General features: G+C 35.1%; 3 protein-coding genes across 7 annotated transcripts; 1 reads left to right on the forward strand and 2 right to left on the reverse strand.

Annotated features, from left to right (window-relative positions):
• Nucleotides 1–68: 68 nt before the first annotated feature.
• Nucleotides 69–2,629, forward strand: LOC126858011 (odorant receptor Or2-like). The gene is made up of 9 exons (XM_050608014.1): nucleotides 69–212; nucleotides 352–471; nucleotides 617–734; nucleotides 855–1,119; nucleotides 1,245–1,388; nucleotides 1,513–1,603; nucleotides 1,818–1,954; nucleotides 2,316–2,448; nucleotides 2,528–2,629. Exons 1-9 carry the CDS (start codon nucleotides 69–71, stop codon nucleotides 2,579–2,581), a joined length of 1,206 nt encoding a protein of 401 aa, XP_050463971.1. The 3' UTR covers nucleotides 2,582–2,629.
• Nucleotides 2,630–2,726: 97 nt separating this feature from the next.
• On the reverse strand, nucleotides 2,727–11,844 carry LOC126857991 (uncharacterized). 3 transcript variants are annotated; one of them, XM_050607969.1, is made up of 6 exons: nucleotides 11,566–11,844; nucleotides 6,942–7,133; nucleotides 6,569–6,720; nucleotides 4,233–6,444; nucleotides 3,944–4,091; nucleotides 2,727–3,761 (listed from the first exon to the last, which is right to left on the reverse strand). In XM_050607969.1, the coding sequence occupies exons 3-6, from the start codon at nucleotides 6,695–6,697 to the stop codon at nucleotides 3,698–3,700; spliced, it is 2,553 nt and encodes an 850-aa protein (XP_050463926.1). In that variant the 5' UTR covers nucleotides 6,698–6,720; nucleotides 6,942–7,133; nucleotides 11,566–11,844; the 3' UTR covers nucleotides 2,727–3,697. The 3 variants fall into 3 exon arrangements, with proteins under 3 accessions (XP_050463926.1, XP_050463924.1, XP_050463925.1); XM_050607967.1 differs by having other exon boundaries at nucleotides 6,942–7,170; XM_050607968.1 differs by having other exon boundaries at nucleotides 3,887–4,091; nucleotides 6,942–7,170.
• A 4,881-nt stretch (nucleotides 11,845–16,725) lies between these two features.
• On the reverse strand, nucleotides 16,726–18,934 carry LOC126858012 (uncharacterized). Of its 3 annotated transcripts, none has more exons than XM_050608017.1 (6): nucleotides 18,567–18,934; nucleotides 17,890–18,232; nucleotides 17,684–17,835; nucleotides 17,390–17,538; nucleotides 17,179–17,302; nucleotides 16,726–16,949 (listed from the first exon to the last, which is right to left on the reverse strand). In XM_050608017.1, exons 1-6 carry the CDS (start codon nucleotides 18,790–18,792, stop codon nucleotides 16,939–16,941), a joined length of 1,005 nt encoding a protein of 334 aa, XP_050463974.1. In that variant the 5' UTR covers nucleotides 18,793–18,934; the 3' UTR covers nucleotides 16,726–16,938. The 3 variants fall into 3 exon arrangements, with proteins under 3 accessions (XP_050463974.1, XP_050463973.1, XP_050463972.1); XM_050608016.1 differs by having other exon boundaries at nucleotides 17,684–17,853; XM_050608015.1 differs by having other exon boundaries at nucleotides 17,684–18,232.
• Between the last annotated feature and the right edge of the window lie 24 nt (nucleotides 18,935–18,958).

Consider the following 18,958-nt stretch of genomic DNA (forward strand, 5'->3'; position numbering starts at 1 on the left):
TTCGGTCGTGCAAAGATCGGTTAACACGTGTACGCGGTCATTTCTGTCGTAACAAGCAGAAGAGAATCATGCTGGTGAATATACTTCGAGAGTACAATATCAATAGAATATTTTTGTCGTGCTTAGGTCTCTGGCCATTCCAACGTAAGCTCGCGAAATGTTTATTGCCGATGTTCTACTTTGTACTCGAGTTAAGTTACTTGCCATTTGAGGTAATAATCGATACATTTAAATTTCTGGACGTTCGATTAGTCTTTAAAAGTTTCTATCCACACACATATATATGCCAAATATTATTTTTGCCATATTATATATATTTTCTTTTCGAATTACAATACAATTGAATTGCAGATAAGAACATTGTACATGCATAGACACAATAAACAAATGATCTTTGAATGTCTGTATCAAATAACTGTAACGTTGGCTTTCCTTGTAAAATTATTGAATCAGCTTTGGTATCGCAGCAAGGTAAATATTCGAAACGTCAATGTATATCATTTATTTTATCTTTAAGTTTTATTTAAATGAAATTTACTTTTCCCTTTTTCATTCTGTCTATTATTTTAACAATTATATATATATTTGTTTCTGCATGTTTGTCTTTTGTGATTAGTTTCAGCATTTATATGAAACTATGGAAAATCATTGGAATATATTTACGAATGAACTCGAAGTTCAAATTATGAAAACTTATTCTGCCATAGCACACAAATTTTCAGTATCTTACTCCAGTAAGTGGTGTTACTTTATAAAAAAAAAAATTATATGTGTGTGTGTGTAATGATCGATATAATTTTTGTATAAAAATACATTTAAAAACCTATATATATATAAAATTAATAAATTTGCAGTACTCGTATACGTTATGATGTCAATGTTTATCATAATACCTTCATTAGGACCGATGCTTCTTGATATCGTGCTACCTCTTAATGAATCGCGTCCGCGACATTTTGCAGTGTACGCCGAATACGGTGTAGATCAAAATAAGTATTTTGTAGAAATATTTTTATATACCACTATCATGATCACGATGGGTATAACCATCATGGTGTCTGTTGATACTATGCATGTTGCATGCACTGCGCATGCATGTAGCTTATTCCAAGTTGTCGGGTAAGTACGATATAAAAATGTATAAATAAATAAATATAAACATAAAAATATAAATGATATAAATAAAAAAAAATATATATATATATATCATCCTTTCATGAAATATCGCGAGGATTGTATTGCAGACAACAAATTGAGAACATAATATCGCATGTGCATGAAGTCAACGAGACTGGATATCACGCGAATACGGAGTATGAATTGTTCAATGAGAAAATGATATATCGAAAGTACATTGTGTGTTTGAAGAAACATCAACTTGCTTTACAGTAAGCGTGAGCTTTTTCGCGTTTGTTGTCTTTCGATCAATGTTTCGTAAAAAATCGCCAAAGATGATCTAGATGTAATAAAAGAATGAGATTCATTATATATAAAATCATTGTTATTTTGCAGGTATGTCGATATATTGAACGACACGTATAAGATTGTGGGAATTAGCTTTTCAATATTGATTGGCGCGGTTTTCAGTTTGATTGGAGTTCGCGTAAGTGTAGAGTAATTATTCATACATAGGATATATTTTTAAATGGCCAACTTTCCCATAATCGACATCGTTATATACTACATACGTAAAAATTTCGTGAGATTATAATTATATTTCAGACAGAACATGGATACATATATATATATATATATATCACAATATAATATATATATAATATATATAATATTTGATATATAATATAAATATATTATAGATTGTCTATGTATTAGACCAAGTGGAAGAAATGATTAGATTTACGTTTATAATCATGGGAGCATTATTACAATTGATGATCGCGTGTTATTCCGGCCAGAAATTAATGGATGCAAGTCAGAATATATTTCACCAAACGTAATAATAATTTTATATTCTTACATATATATTTACGTGTACATTAAATAAATTTCATAAATTTTGGAATTCGACTTATTAAAAGTATCTTAAAATTAATTTATTTTGATCATTCTAAATTTCGATATGCTTCAAAACTTGCAAATCAATTTCGGAGTTTCTCTTAGAATAAAGTCGCAATTTAATTTTTTTCTAACTATAATATTATATTCAGGGATACATTTACAAAATATTTAAGATATCAAAAATTTTAAGAAAATTTTTTTCGATATTTTCTACTTTGTGTCATATCGCGATTCTAATAAAATTCTTATATAAAATAATTTAAAAAATAGTTTTAAAAAATATTTTTTTCTTACAGATATGCAGCGCAATGGTATAAGTTCTCGCCAAGATTAAAGTCATTGTTAATTATAACTCTTTATAGAAGTATTGTTCCATGCAAATTGACAGCAGGTAATTTGTTTCCGTTGTCGATGTCACTTTTCGCCACGGTAAGTATAAGAGAGAATCTGCAAAAATTATTTTACAATATATACAGGAAACAGCTTATGCGTTCCTGTTCGATTTAAGGTGGTGCAAACGAGTGTATCTTATTTCACGGCATTTTTATCGTTGAAAGATTAATTCTGAAATATAAATACTTTATTAGTGACTTCTTGTGACCGATGTCTTCAACTTGAGCGTCAACAAACTATAGATAAAAATTTAGAAATTTGCATAAAATTTTTTTGAAGTATTTAATTAAAAGAGAGAAACCTGTAAAAAGGTATATTTTTATATTTAACATCACATTTATTATTAAATATACAGTAATAATATTATACAGTGCCGATACGACTATAATTGATATCACAGCATTTTGCAGGTAGACATTCGTTATGTCAGTCTCTTAACAAATAACTTAATGAGAATTACTAATTATTGTAGTTACGATACGCGAGCAATGATTTATGTGTCGGACAAAACTAGATATTTTTTTTAGTTTTCACGTAGTTCGATTTACTCAATATGTTTTTAAATAAAAACATATATTAAATCCTACAATGCTGTTAAGTCAAACCATATTCCAAATTGTTAGCATACTACATCTAACAGGATATGGTTATAAAGCTACATAATATTGTTATCGCACTATTCTATTTCCTTAATTAATATCTCTAACGTTAGAATATAACGTTTTAACTAAATAGACTGTGTTCCTAGAATGCAAATATTTTAATAGCAATATATAATTTAATTTTCCTTATTTTCCTCCTTTTTTTGAAACAAGTTAAGCTAAATATGCAATATGTAAATAAATGGAGACATCTTTTCATTATCTTCTCTGAGATTTTGTTTCAGAGATTTCAAAATTAATATTATACATAGAGCTAAATATTCTTATTTGTCAAAAAAAAAAAAAAAAATCTATTAGAAAAAGAAGTGGATTACAAATATTATCCATTGGTAAAAATAATCAATTGTTATCACAATTATGATTTGATTACAGCCTACATATATATACATTTATTGTTTTGCATATAAATTATTATTGGAAATATATTAAAATGCTAATCAAGATGTATATAAGTTATTTTAAACGCATGATATCATTAGTATATAATCTTTTTGAAATATAAATTATTAATTTAACAGATCCTAGAAAAAGTCGTATATAAAAAAAAATTTCTCAAATTGTTCAAATTCATTTCTGTTTATAGTAATAAGATTAATTCGATAATGACGGTAATGGCAATAGTTTCACTCGTCGGTAGACTTCGTTAATTTATTGAGGCAATCATACGATTTTGATTGCGTGATGTATCTGCAACATAGAAAAAGATCATTATTAAACGTCATATAATTATAATTATTAATTAACGATGAAAGCAAGAAACAGGTGAAGATTGTCCAGTGTGAGATTGTTAATAGAGCGAAGCAAAAACTAACCGGTGTGTTAAAAATTAAACATCGCATTATTCTAAACTGCATAGTTTGTGACACAACCGTTTATGCGTCGGGTCTCTTCGCGCAACGTGAAGTATCAAGTTTCCGGCTTTAGTGTTCTTGAACATCTGCAACGCCTTGGCATGCGTTAGTCCGTCTAATGAAGAGCCATTGATGGCTAAAATTTCGTCCCCTGCTCTCAGAGTACCTTTAATAACATTACAGGCAAACAAATATGGAAACTGTTTTTTTCTCTTTATATATCTTTCATCGTTATCCATTCCCATTAAATTTTATTCCCATAAAATTTTATTCTCATTTTAATCACGTCTCGAAAAAAATACAATACCTTCTTCCGCAGCTTGTCCATCAGGCATAATATCTTTCACGAAAATACCCATGCGCCCTTTATTGCTGTCCACACCACCAACAATGGAGAAGCCCAATTTCTTCGGCGCGCCCTTTACTAATACAACTGTCAGCAGATCCATGGCTAAACTGGAACCTCGTTGAACGGCGGGAGCTTCGGCGCTTCGTTTCCTCACGATCTGGAACTTTTTCATCCCCGTTATTTTCCGGATAGTGGTAGTCGTCTCATCAATGGCAAGAGATGAGCTGGCGTTTGTCGAAGATGATGCGCGAAAAGCCGGCTGAAATTCGGTTCTCTGGCTCTTCAAAATCCACGAATCGGGATCGCTTCGGGTTCGCGTCAAGACATCGCCCCAGGTATCGCCGATTTTCTTCGGCTCCCTCGCTACCTGCAACTCGACTGTGCCAACGCAGCTTCGCAAAGCATTTCGCGCCTCTGTCATCGACATACCGCGTATCCTACGTCCACAGACTCGGACGATCTCATCACCAATACAAAACTGTCTCGATCTAGCTGCTTCTCCGTCTGGATCCATCCTAGCGATCACGTAAAACGGCCTGGCCGCCTCGTGTCGCTCCACCGAAATACCGAGACCCGCCGGGGTCTCGTTATAGTTCACCGTGAGTTTCATCGTTTTTAATTCGCGTCGTACTAGGGTTTTTGTCTTGGAAATTGTAGGAAAAGCGGCCTCGCAAGCATTCAATGTCAACACTTTCTTCGCCGCGTTCCTCGTCACGTCTGTTGTATCGAGTTCCAGAGTGGAGCGTGATCTCTTCGGGCTGTAATATCGTAGTGGGTTAGTCATCGTCTTAGATAGAGAAGAAGCTTTATTAGCCGGAGGACTGTCGTTACACGGAGATGCGGCGTGCTCTAAAAGATGTAATACGCTCGGACTGGAGCACTTGCGATTTCTATATTTCTTATCTTTCAATACATTCTGAAATCTGATCATCTGAGGTACATGATTTGTTGGCGTTACACAAGCTTCTCTCTCCCTGAAGTTGACCTTTGTCTTGGCATCATCAATGCCACGTGTATCAGCATCGTCAGAAGCGTCATATTGTGTCAGAATAACATTGGGATTATTACTCTCCATCATCTTGAGTTTCATTAAATCTTCGCCAAGTGGAGCGGAAGTCGCGGAAGATGCTGCTTTCATTAGATCCTCGTGACACTGCGGAAAGAAATCCGCTTCGCTTTTAGAATAACTTCTTGTTAAATCTGATTGATATTCCATAAGATCGGCAAAAGTATCATCATCACAGCTATCCGTGTCGTCTTCCGACATTAAGGTGGTAGATTGCGTTGTAGTCGAAGCATTGAAGGAAGCACTGCTTGTCACGGCGTCGACAGCAATGTCAACTTGTTCAACGTCTGTCGAAGTATACGTTCCAGATGAATTTGAGTCGATCGCTGCCTCTTTTTTCCGCGAGGCATCACTACGAAACAGTAGCGGCAAACCGTGATAATCGTCGGACGTTAATGAGAAACTACGCGGCTTTGACAACGAAGGTACTGTCAATTTTTCACTGTCCGGCGAATCCGCACCGGCTCGTGTACTATCTGAATCGTAGCCACTTTCATCGCAACCTATGCGTAAATTGCTCAATAAATCTTCCAAACCGGTCAGCGCGGCGGAGGATCCTTGGGGATGACAAACGTTTTCCTTAAATTCATTGGCGTTAACGGCAGCAGATTGATGATCAGGCATTCGCGTCGAGCCGCTCTTCGTTTCTTCCGTGGAAGCGCAATCAGAATTGGAGATTTGCTTCCAATTCATAGCAACGTTCTCCAGTGTTTCTCTCACGAACGCGTCGCCTCGTTGCGTCTTCAAAATCTCCTGATTCTTGAGTATGTAATCCAAGACTCTTCGCTGCTCTTGAAGATCCTGAATACTACGACTAAGCTGCAATTTCTTTTGACGAAGGAACGTTTCTCGATCGATTTCAGCGAATTCGCTAGCGTCGATATTCTCGGAGTAGATACCTCGAAACGGAATTTTCTTGATCGCTCCTTCGCTCAAAGTCTTCTCCATCGGGCAATGTCTGATTTCGACGATGTCTTCCTCTTGTATCGTCGCGTTTCTCGCAGGACTCTTGGAATTGAAAGAATGTTCGCCGCCAGTCCTAAAGAAGTTTCTCAACGATTCTACCCTGGGAATTCTTTTTGGCCTCAGGAACTCGCTATTACCCTAAAAGTATCGATTATTCAGAATAACCGCGCAATGAGAGACTTATTCGGTCAATATCTTATTGTTAATTAAAGCAATCATGCCGCGTGTATAAAGCGTGTTAAGATGTTTTATTATATTTTACGTTTTCTTTTTCGTTCGACGTTTCATCGTAACTGCTCTTCCGATGCGGGCTCCATCGTCGTCGCCGTCGCGATACCGAAAGCAATTCGGAACTGTCCGATCTCTTCATTTGATCCCATCTCCGACCCATCTTTCGTCCCCAAGTTGAAATTCCTTTCAAAGTACGAGTAAGAATGCAGGATTCGATATTAAAATGTCAAAATTAATCTTCGCTATTTTTGCTTATTATAGAATAAAGTGATATACATTGATACGGATATTACAAAACAGTAAAGTTATATACATTGATACGGATGTTAAAGTACACACACTCAATGTTGTAATTTAATTTAATTTAATTTAAATATTACAAATAATATATATCATATTCCTACCTTTACGAGTTAGAATAGAGGAATCCACCGGTTCCTTTTGCGTGTCGATATTCTCTTTAATGGGAAGATTATCTTCCAATCTGTCGTCTGTCTTTGATTTCTTCTCCGATGTCTCAGGTGTATTACTTTCGACAGTAGCGGCAATATCTTGGGAGATAGGTACAGCCGAAACAAGCTGCGGGCTCGTATCGGCTGTATAACGTTTGAAAAGACGCATAGTTAAAGTGTGCTGCAAGTAAAATTATTTACTCGTGTTAACATAAATTATGATAAAATAACGAATTATGTCATTAACATATTTTTCGAGAATCGGTTTTCGAAAAGAATCTCTGTTTTTTTCCTCAGTGTATTTAATTCATTGTAAATAATACTTGTAATATCAAAAATTACATATTGAATAAGAAACGTTTTTCAAATTTAAAAATCCTACGGTATCGGCTACGGTAAATACTACGGAACACCCTGTACGTATGAGAGTAAAAAGCAAAGAAAGGAGAGAAACGTGGAAGGGAGGACTTCGCGAGACAGCCTCGGACTTCCTTGAAAGGTTTGTCGTCGGATGACGTCAGCCCTCGTCCACGAAACGGTCGCCATCGTGTATGTATGTACATCTGTCACATGCCCGTATGTCTGTTTTACGTTTTTGAATAAAAAGGAGCAAAATGGACCGCGAGAGAAGCACCGCAGGTAGATAATCGGACAACGAACCTATACCTTTTTTCCTTCTATTTCTTATTTTTACACAACATGTTACATCGCGATTCTTCTATCTCACTTTTGTTTTATCAAATGTTATCTTTCCTCGTTATACTCGACAAATAATAATTGTATTTATGTATTTTAATATTATTTTTAATAATATATTTTAAAAAATTAATAAAAGGATAATGATTGATGAATTGATAATGACAGCATTCAACAAAATTTATAACGACAAATTTCAGCTAAAGAGAAAGAAAGAATTATTATACATGCCGTTGTCTAAGAGAAAATACATCTGCATAAACTGGGACTTAATTTGAAGGCATTGGTCAAGAGTATATCTAGAAGAGAACAAAGTAACGGTTGATATCTTCGATGCAATCTAAGCGATTGCAAATTCGAGTGGAGAAAGCAAGGATCTATCTGGCTTTTCAATTGGAATGACAGGGCCGAGTAAATGTATTAGCAAAATAAATACATCTTTAACTGTATTCAATTGTAGAAATATTCGGCCGACTTTCCGTCATTAAATTGCACAAAAGAATAAGCACAATTATTTTTAGCCAAAATTTCGTTTTATAATACTTTCGCACAATAGTAAGATAATTTTATATTTCTTTCCATAATTTTATGTTCAAGTTTTACGCAGAACTCTTGTCAGGAAACAGTGAACTGAAACTGTTAACATAGCGGAGCGAGAGCCAAGTCCTAATTTGGAACTTGTTACGACACAGCCTCTTTATTTTTCGTTCAATTCGAGGCTATCAATGTAAAATTAATGTCCATATAGATAAAAACTTTATTTTTTCTTCAACAACGAGCATAACAAACTTCAATAACGATATATATTATAAAAATAAATATTTTTTAAAACCAGAATTTTTAAATTGAACATTTTGTAGCTTAAAAGTTATATTGCTCGAATAATATTTATAAAATTATATGTATATACAAATATAAATAATATAGAAATATAGAAAGAGAAAGATACTGATATCTCTTTGCAAGGTTCGCGTTAGCCCTCGCGCTCTCACTGCTAGGCACACCTGACTCTTCAAAAGCCATGGGAACCTGCCGTGCCTTTCGAGAAGCGCTATACGTGCCAGCGAGCAGATGTCCATTGTCCTTGTGAACAAGGGACAACAGCTACCCATCACCCTCATCATCGATTAGACATATAGTTTCAGGTAATAACGAGACCGCTGGCGCGCGCGTTATAGGTTCTCTTGTACAATCATGTAGATCTGGTCCAAAAATTCGAGGCCTTGATGACACGACTTCGAAAAATAAAAGCGCGATTCCTTGGACGAATCGGTTAAACGAAATCGGTGTCACGCATCGACGTGAAATACGGTATATATATATATCTCGGTCGCCCGCGCGCGACGGATCTCTTTCTCTCTCTTTGCTCTCCTCTTTAATTCCCGGCATACATCTTTTCCATATTTTTTTACTCTTGACCGAACGGCATCCCGTAGAAAGTAAAACTATCGGCCCGGAGGCTGCGTGTCCTCGACAGCGCAACGTTCACTACACGAGTAACGTCGACAGATCATTTTCTAAAGATTTCGTGAATTTAGTAAAAAAAAGTTGCGAGTTAATTGATAATTGACATAGAGAGCCCGGATTTTTTTGAATTCTTAATAGAAGCAGATTCATTTATAATTCAATTGCATTTTAAGAACCTTTGTATTAAAAATGCATTTTTATATATCTTTTTTTTAATCCTATTTAAATTACTTAAACTAAGGAATAATTTATGCACACAGTTCAACTTCCCCTCATGAGACGAAAAAATGATGAGGTCGATATAAGTGCACGTAATAATGAATGTCGTATGGAGGGTAAAAATGTGTGCACCTGCGGGTCCTTGCGTTTTAATACGAAGGGTAAAAAATTAATTTAGAAACTCTATTAGATATTTTTTTCTGAAAATAAAATTATGTAAAATAATATCTTTATTATAAATGATATTAGATGAAAATTTAGACGTAAAGTTTCTTAAAAATACTTACAGTTATTAATATCATATTTCTCGGCTGTCCGTCAGAGTGTTAAAAGGGGCGTGTTTAATTTCACAGAATAAAGCGCGCGTACTGCATAACAGTAATGCATCTCGCGCATCGCTTATGATGTTATACCGTTATCTTGAAATAGGTGAGTTCGCGGTACATAGTGCACACATAGTGCCTAGTGTATCTACCAGTTAATCACGTTGTTTATAATATTAACCGCCAACATGATAGTGTAAGAAATGGGTTGCGCATGGCTTACGACAATAAAGCTCCCTGCAGACCGTGCAGTTATTTGCAAAATATTTCTAAATTTTACCGCCATTTAATTTTATTTTAATTTGAAATGTGTCATCACATCCGTGCACGTTACTTTATTCATGATGCGATATCGATTTGGTGAATATTTATTCTTTGAACACGTAGTTCGAAAGCGATATGCAATACATTACGTGCAATGAGTAATAGGTATATATATATATATATATATATATATATATATATATATATATATAATATGCAATTTATTCCGTAAAATGTACTTCGCATGTATTCTTAGATACACATTTAAAAATATCGCCGCTTCTTAGTTATAATTGTCGGATAATTGCCACGATAAAAAATTTAATGTTTTTCAAGTTTATTAACTTATATGTCGTGGAAAAAAAATATGATTCACATTGTTAATGGCCTTAGAAATATCAGCCTTGGTAGATATTATGATATTAATGCGATTATATGGTCTTATTTATAAAGGATGCGCATAAACATATACATATAACGTATGTCTCTAGATTTATGGCGTGTCTAATCGTAGCAATCTAATATATATATTTTTCTTGTACCAACGTTTTAAAGATATTCAACATTTATTTTCCTTTCTGCAAAATCGAATACACAAAATATTTGCTTTCGTTGCGCTAAAAAACTACAAAGATATAAGTAACAAATTACTTATTGTTAGTCGAGATCATCAACTGACTTTAATTTGTTTCTATTTTTCGAAAATATATCCTTCGAAGTAATTAGGCTCAATAAAATATACAAAGATTAAGATTTAAGATAATCATAATGATCTTCAAAAATATTCCGTTATAAGAAGTAAAAATTAAGTTTCTGAAATTTTTTATATACATTTAGCTTTTTTCTGCACGCAATTTTTTTTTAGATATACGCAGAATTATTAGACTAGCTGAATTGTTCCACAAAAATGCCTTTATAAAAATACCGTTTAAGAAAAAACGTCTCTTATTTTAACGTGTGATCATTATAATTATTCAACATTAATTGTGATAGATTTTGATTAGAAATTATTTATCAAAATATCTTTCACTATCGAAGTGAAAGATATTTCGATAAATAATTTCTAATTTAACTTTTATAGTTGAGCTGACATCTTTGTTTACGGGAAGTTTAATAATTTTTATTATTATATTTCTGTTATCTTTCTCTAAAGAGAAAGGCAATTTTTAGCACTATTTATTAATAGCAGAAATCTGATCAAAAATCGATAATCTCTAGCAATATTGAAAATATATTATTCATAAACATATAATTGTTTGAGATAATGCATTGGAGTTAAATTCCACATTAGCTGTGTGTGTACACGACGTTTGTTTACATCAATGTCCTCTGTCAGAAATATTAAGTACGACTGAACATAAAGCGGCGAGAATTGATGGGCATACAAAGTATTCAATATCATATAATTTTATCAATAATTAACTTTACCCTCTGAGGATGTAAAAAAAAAAAACGAAACAGACTTTTCATCATCAATTATCTATTTAAATTTATTGCGAAATTGAGGAAGCAGCGCGTGCGATTATTAAATGACATACGGAATGGAGGATAAAATAGTAGATACATACACACACACACACACACACACATCGTGACCGAAAACTTACCTTCGATCAAAGAACGTTATTGCTCGTCGCGAACATAGTCTTGCGATTAAAGCGATACGTCATCGGTAATTCCGATCTAATTCGCGGATTTTACCACGCGTCCGTGAATGCGGAAACGCACTGATAAATAAAACGGTCGACGACGCGACTCACACGGCCGTCTGTTTCAGAGCGAACCCGACGCGAGAGAGAAACCGATACCGATACCGCCTGCCACCGATCGACGAGAGGGAAGAAGCCCCGTTCTCGCGACTCCGCGACCTGTTCACCGGCAAGACTCGCAAGAAACTGCCGGCATCACATAGTCGTACCGATTACGCGTGGCGCTACCTGCACAGGAACACAATCCCCTCCTACCTTTCTTTCGCCCCTGTTTTTTCTTTTTAACAATTATATGGATAATATTTCTGTTTGTGTATGTGTATGTGTGTGTCTCTTTCTTATCCGCAATAATTTATCAATGATAATATTTATTTTCTCTCTCTCTCTCTCTTTCTTTCTCTCTATTTTTTTTTATCTCCTTTAACTTATAGTATATGTCGATGAAATCTTTTTAACAACTTTATAAGCACGCATATTCCATGGAAATAAAAAAGGAAACGAAAAATTTTGCTTTCAAAAATTTTTACAAAGCAAGGATGAATATTATGCATTAAAAATATACCGATAATGTGGATAAAAGAATATTGAATGTTATTTTCAATAAAATTATCGTTCAACTTGAATGCAAAGAAGTCGGGCAAGTGTGAGATGAAGATGCGGGGAGAAACAGGTTCTAGATTCATTCACATCTCTCGCCGAGGCCTTGAGCCGAGCAAAAAGCGATTCCTACACCATAGACTCATCTTGTAATTCAACATGGCTACTGGCGAGAACAAGTACAGAAGGGTGCTTGATATAGCTTGATACGAAAGATCTGTTCTTTTTGTTACAGGAAAAAAACCAGCTGTATACCCGCGAATTAAACACCCCGTATATAATGGCGTTATTCAGAGACACTAATCTAATACACGGGGATGGGTGCGTGGGTAACACACGAAACGACGTGTAAGGAACACTTTGACGTAGCCTACGCCTTCCTCACAAATCTCACATGTGATCAAGCGGGCGATAAATTAATACCAGAAGGACGGGGGGAAGGGGAGGGACACTGTGTTATATATAGAGTGTTGATTTATGATATCGCCAAAAAAGTATCGATCTCTTCTGATAATAAAATGCCTTGGTGACTTCATAAAAATATGAAAATCAAGAGTCTTCGATTTCGTTTTCGTCCCAGTGGACGCGCATTGAGTTTCCTCACCGGAAAAGCGTATGCGTATAATCGGATCCTACGAGCGGTACTCCCGAGCGCAATTAACAATAGTCCAGACACTCCAGACAGGTCGTACAGGTCGTGGGCAACCTTCTTGAATAAATTCAAATCGATTGCAAAAAAAAAAAATCCACGCCGACGTTGACTTATTTAGCAATCGGCGAACGATAGGCAGTGTAAAACCAGTATCTCTATAAAAGCAATCGTTCCTCCTCGATGTAATATCCAGCCGCAATCATTACGTCCCGCTGTTATGTGTGTTTGTTGTTTTCATTGACTCAATCACAAAGCTAATTAAATGTACCGTCGTCGCATGGTGCAATTAAGAAAATAATTAAAACGAACAACGACGTTGATCGTTCGTGAAACGATCATGAGGAATTCGTAAGAGCTCTCTATAATTAACTTGAATGAGTATTTCTTAAATTAGAAAACCTCTTTCTTAAATTAGAAAACCTCTTAAAGCATTACATCTTATTAGCACTTTGAAAAAGTATACGCAATATTTATACAAAGTTTATATTTAACGCTATTCGTCCGTTTTTTATATATTCTATTATGATTTTTAAATTTATCTTGAAAAATTTTTTATTTTTTATTTTTTTTAAATTCTTAAAAAAATATAATATATATATTTATAAAACTTTTATAAAATTTTTTAAATATTTATACATATGACTTATGATAGTAATATACTTAAATACATGTATATATATATATATATATATATATATATATATATATACAAAAATATTCATGAATCGAATATATCTATGTACATATTAAAGTTGATCGTAATTTTCACTTAATATTTAGCCTCGTATACTATTTGTATTTATTCGAATCGCTTAAATGGGATTGCGTTTCAAAATTGAATGAAACGGTACGTGCTATTGCTTAAATCGATTACTGGTCGTTTCATCATGTTTTCTGAATGTTCAACCAAATGATTACTTCGAGGAATATAATTGTAACGGACTTTTGTTAACTCTTGACTGTGGGCAGTCCCCAACGAACTTCCATTCGCTCTCGACGATACCCACGATGCTAGTCATTTTACGGATCAGTGACTTCTCGAATTGTTCAACCGACGATCTTGATGGTCCCAATGTAAATAATCGATTAACCGTCTGATGTTCGCTAGACATAAATTTTGCTTTATTCAAAGTACAAATGTACATGTTATATAAACGTAAATGTTTTTGTGTAAAGTGTGCGTATCGTGCACGTAGAAATAGATCGGAACGCGAAGATAATATAAAATCTTCATTTTTGTCCTTGTCTTATTTTCCATCTCGTATATTTTATTGATCTAATATTTCGTCCAATGTCCTGAAACAGAAAACAATATTAGACTTTTTTTATAAGCACAGGAAGTCGATGTACACATATGACGCGTGTTCGAATTAATTGGCAGCTTCATTTGATGACACGTGCCTTCGAGGGATACCTTTGAGCACCCTCGTAGTCTTACAGGAAAATAGATTCACGCACCGTGAAAAATTAATGTTCTTAACGGGGGAGAAAAGCAGTAGCATATTGTTAATGCAGTATCGTGCAGCGCGTTCCAACTCTTTTACGCAAAGTACACATGGGGAGAATGAACGAAGAGTTACAAAGGAAAAAAACTAGATTGTATAGAATGAGACTTTTGACGGCATGACATTTTGATACACCAACCGATGGATGTTAACAGTCTGGTATACGCATGCGGATGTCTACGCGCCGATCTCTCGCTCTAATGATTCCACCTGGGTTCGGATACACGTATCCGTAGGTGGTCTCCGTCATGCGCTTGAGAAGTTACGCCAGGTGTAGATTGAAAGAAGAAAAGAATCGAGTTTACCCTGTTCGATAGCACAATATTCGTAAAATTCTTATTTTCTGAAATTAGTTTCCGCAATCTATATTTTTTTTCGCAATCAAAATTAATAATATATTTTTTTCAGGCACAAGAAAATTAGAAACATCTCTTAAAACTTAGTTTTCTCAAAGCTGTACAAATATTTTCTATATATGCAATCAAAATTATTAATCTTTTTTTTTTTTTTTGAAGCGCAAGAAAATCGGAAATATTTCTCTATAGTTTTCAAGGTTGCAAAAATATTTTCAAAGAATTAAAACGGAATTAACGAATAGTCAAGTAAGAGTAGGCAGAAATGACAGGAACAATCCTCTGTATTCGCAGTAAATTTGATTGTTCGGAGGCAGGACGGCCCACGCTGTCCGGTTCGTGAAACGTTGCATTCTTATCGTTCGAGAAACTAGCATAGCATGTCTACAGGCGTCGTGTGTATGTGTACCGGCTAGTTGTCTTTTCTCACAATACAATAACGATGGAAGGCGTCGCTTACGGGCAAGTCCGCCTAGTACAGTTTCTCAGGTACATAACTATCGATGTGTTGTGGCGGTAAAATATTGCACTTACGCGAGTATCGTGCGAAATATCCTTTCGTGAAATATTACTTCCGGGTATCTTCGATATGACGTTTCTAACGTCGATCCGTAAACGCATCTTTCGAGATGTTACAACATTTTAATAAGTTATATAAGATCATAAATGTGAGATATTTTTAATTACAGCTTTTCGTATATTAAAACATCTGGTGCTTTTACACATCGGATGTAAAGAAACTGATTACATTTAATGAAAGCATTAATTAATACTATCTTTTTTCTCGAATATATCAGCTCAATTTTTCTCACTGTTATCCATGGAATATGGCAAAAACCACGCAAACGACGCACTTAATTCTCTTAGAAAGGGATCCATCCACACCTCATAATTGAGAGAAAGATAGGAGTAGGAGAAACAAGTTGCTATTCCCACGCTGCGCCTGTTTAAGATGCTACAAACACTTTCGCTATCTAATCTCATCGGTGGATTGCGAAACGTAACAGGTTCATAAATGTATTTTTTGCTTCGGCGGCTCGAAGATCCACATTAAAATCTCTTCTCAAAATACACTGGCAAATGTGCAAATGCATAAAATGATCAAGTAATTATCATAAACAAGAATTACTTCGTCTCATCATAGAAAAAACGGTGAAAAATTAAATTAAATTTTATTAAATTTAATTAATCGTACTACTAATCGTATTACTAATTGCATATCAAAATATTCTGAAAATCATCTTTTACAAACAGATAGAAAACGCTATGTTTCGATTTATTTTTTCGTCCTTGTATTAATCGTCTCGAAAAAAATTCTATTCGACATTTCGGTTTTGTTTGACGCAAATAAAGACCGATTCCGTTAATTTTGCTCAGCTTTAATAAATAAATGTTGTCATATCACAGTCTTTCGTTACAGTGCATCTGAATATCGCGTCTGTCCAGCACCTGTTTCTACCTTGACACCTGACGAAGTCTTCTTGCGCTCGCTTAGGAATTCGAGAACACATCGCTTGTCCATGCGACGCGGTCGACGCCGACGACCAGACGGCTGTCAATGCGTTATGTTATGCCATATAAACGGTATAATGCAAGATATAAGGCAATCCCGTTTTTGATCTCAGTTCGACCATTCGTTCGCTTATACATGTTACGTTCTAATGCTATTTATAATATTCATACATCGAAATGATATAGATTTGTGGACGTATTTTTTTCATAACATAATTGATTTTCCAATTTCATGCATCTATATGTTCATTAAGAATAGGAAATAATCTAATTTATTCTCCTAATAATTTTCATAAAAATTCTGATAGTTTTCTCGCAATGCGCCAGGAGATCGGCAACCATATGTACGTGATCGCTCATCAGTATACGCTCTTCTATATCTCTTGAAAATTGAATAATGATGAATTTCCATATTAAACGCAATTATTAAGACAAGATCTTTGGAAAAGAAAAATAACTTTGCCTTTATTTCATAAGCTAATCTTAGGAAATCCTGATCATTACAGTAGGGGATTACTTGGGAAATCTAAAGCTGCATTCTATGTTAATTATAAGCAATTTTTTTATAATATTAACACAAATATAAAAAATTCAAACGATTAATAATGATGTTTCACATTCACATTGCAACTGCTTTCAACGTATCCAGCAATTATATTGAACCTAAGAGACAGAATAGTATTACTGCATTCGTAATAGTATATAAATAAATAATAAAAGATATATAATAAATATGGGTTAAAAATATAATAAATATATTATTGAAGATATAGTGTAAATAATAAAAAAGTAGTTCAAAAATCAGAAGTATCTGTTGATTGTGCAAACAAAAAAACACGAGATATTGTTTAAAATTCAGATTAATTATAATGAGTTAATAAAAAACTCTCACCTCCAACGCATTCCGGACTATTACAAGGCGGTTTAATTTTAGTCACCGCGCCAGCATAAGTTGCGTAACAGCTTACATCGCATCTATAGCGTAAGACGGAATTACCGCATCCGGAGCAATCAGGCTATCAGCATTAAAAAAAAATATTACGATTGTATATTATATTTTAATATAGACATAGGATGTTTTAAATTTGATACAATACGTTTACCTGTACTTCCTTAACGCCGCTTTGGATACAGAGCCACTGATTTTGCGCGCATCCACCTGCGGCTCCGAATCCTACACCGTATGTGATTTGTGGTACCAATGAAATTTGAGGTATTATTGGAATCGATGGAAAGCGGGATGCTACAGGTGCTGTAAATTAAAGAGGAGATTGAATCGACGATTTTACAAGATGCATTTATTTATATAAGATGATTTATCAGGATGCATCCTATCATCTTAAATCGCTTATGTTTACAGAAATTAGATCCTATATTAATTAAAGATCAGGACTCACGGCAGCAGTCTCCTGTTTTATCCATTATTCCATTCTCACCGTTACCTCCATTACCACCATTTTCATGATCACCTCCGGGCATCCCGGGCATACCGGGCCTACGGGGCACACCAGGCCTACCAGGGATATCGGGCCTACCAGGGATATCGGGCCTACCAGGAATATCGGGCCTACCAGAGATGTCGGATTTACCAGGAATATCGGGCCTACCAGGAATATCGGGCCTACCAGGAATATCGGGCCTACCAGGCCTACCAGGCCTACCAGGCATACCAGGAATAACAGATGTATCAAGTGCACCATTTTTAGTAGCATTGCTAAAAGTATTAATGATATTATTGATGTCGATGTTCGTTGTTATGTTGGTAGTTCTTAGTCCATCATTGGCCGGACCGCAATTTCCCGATACGCATTCCGTCTCGTATTCCGTAATGATTTGATGCCTGTGCTTGGTTCTTTTCGTGCAGTAACTGCATTTCTTCTCGCATTCGTCATGTTCCAAATGATGGTCGCATTTTTTAAAACACGCTTCCAAACAATGAGTAGGATCTGCAAAATGTTATCATTTACAGTCACAATATGTTTCATACGCGGGTAAAATAATATCATTTACATAATTCAAGAATAATTAATCATATAAGAATAAAGGTCATCTCGAAATACTTCTTGTATTCATCCGTCGCACAACAGTTGCATTAATCAACCATATTGCGCAATTACATCTGTGTTATAAGAGATCCAGTAATTTTAATTTAATACGATCGTCTATCTGTCTAAATGGTCGTGTATAACAGATGTTGCGTAATATGTTTGAACGTAGACTTCAAAGCAGACTCGCGAATTCCTGTGTGTTTATCTCGATTGTTATAACGTTTGAATCTACCATTTTCCGACAGTCCGTCTCCATGGCCGTTATGATGATGCCTCTTCGGTCTCATTAAACACTTGAGATATTTTTTGTAATCCGGATTCCGGCATTCATCATGCACTTTCTGCTGATCCTCGGTGATGCCTTCCTGTTCGGTGACCTCAGCTTCGACGTTTCCGTGCGACGCATGTACGCTTAGAGCAGCGAGAAGATACACGACGAGCAAATGCGTCACTTCCATAGTGTCGAGATTTCTCAACAAAAGTAATCGGACGGGATGAGCGACGCAACCCTTTATACCTTAAGCCGCTTACCGGGGCGGCGGGGTTAATGACCATCGAAGAGTTTGCGCTGTCAAAGTCTTAGTTGGAGGCGTGTTTGCATCGCACGCACTCTCGTAAAGATAC

The sequence above is a fragment of the Cataglyphis hispanica genome, chromosome 23 (genome assembly GCF_021464435.1).
Source record: "Cataglyphis hispanica isolate Lineage 1 chromosome 23, ULB_Chis1_1.0, whole genome shotgun sequence".
Taxonomy (NCBI): Eukaryota; Metazoa; Arthropoda; class Insecta; order Hymenoptera; family Formicidae; genus Cataglyphis; species Cataglyphis hispanica.

Excerpts from the sequence above, each read along its gene's own strand:
- LOC126858011 (XM_050608014.1), top strand. The coding sequence starts at position 69 with ATGCTGGTGAATATACTTCGAGAGTACAATATCAATAGAATATTTTTG. Across the intron at positions 213-351 it reads TAAGTTACTTGCCATTTGAG|ATAAGAACATTGTACATGCA; the intron begins GTAATAATCGAT and ends ATTGAATTGCAG. Across the intron at positions 1,955-2,315 it reads CAGAATATATTTCACCAAAC|ATATGCAGCGCAATGGTATA; the intron begins GTAATAATAATT and ends TTTTTCTTACAG.
- LOC126857991 (XM_050607967.1), bottom strand. The coding sequence starts at position 7,158 with ATGCGTCTTTTCAAACGTTATACAGCCGATACGAGCCCGCAGCTTGTT. Across the intron at positions 4,092-4,232 it reads TGGACAAGCTGCGGAAGAAG|GTACTCTGAGAGCAGGGGAC; the intron begins GTATTGTATTTT and ends ATGTTATTAAAG. Across the intron at positions 3,762-3,943 it reads AGAGACCCGACGCATAAACG|ATACATCACGCAATCAAAAT; the intron begins GTTGTGTCACAA and ends TCTATGTTGCAG.
- LOC126858012 (XM_050608015.1), bottom strand. The coding sequence starts at position 18,792 with ATGGAAGTGACGCATTTGCTCGTCGTGTATCTTCTCGCTGCTCTAAGC. Across the intron at positions 18,233-18,566 it reads AGACGGACTGTCGGAAAATG|ATCCTACTCATTGTTTGGAA; the intron begins GTAGATTCAAAC and ends AACATTTTGCAG. Across the intron at positions 17,303-17,389 it reads GCGGCGTTAAGGAAGTACAG|CCTGATTGCTCCGGATGCGG; the intron begins GTAAACGTATTG and ends TAATGCTGATAG.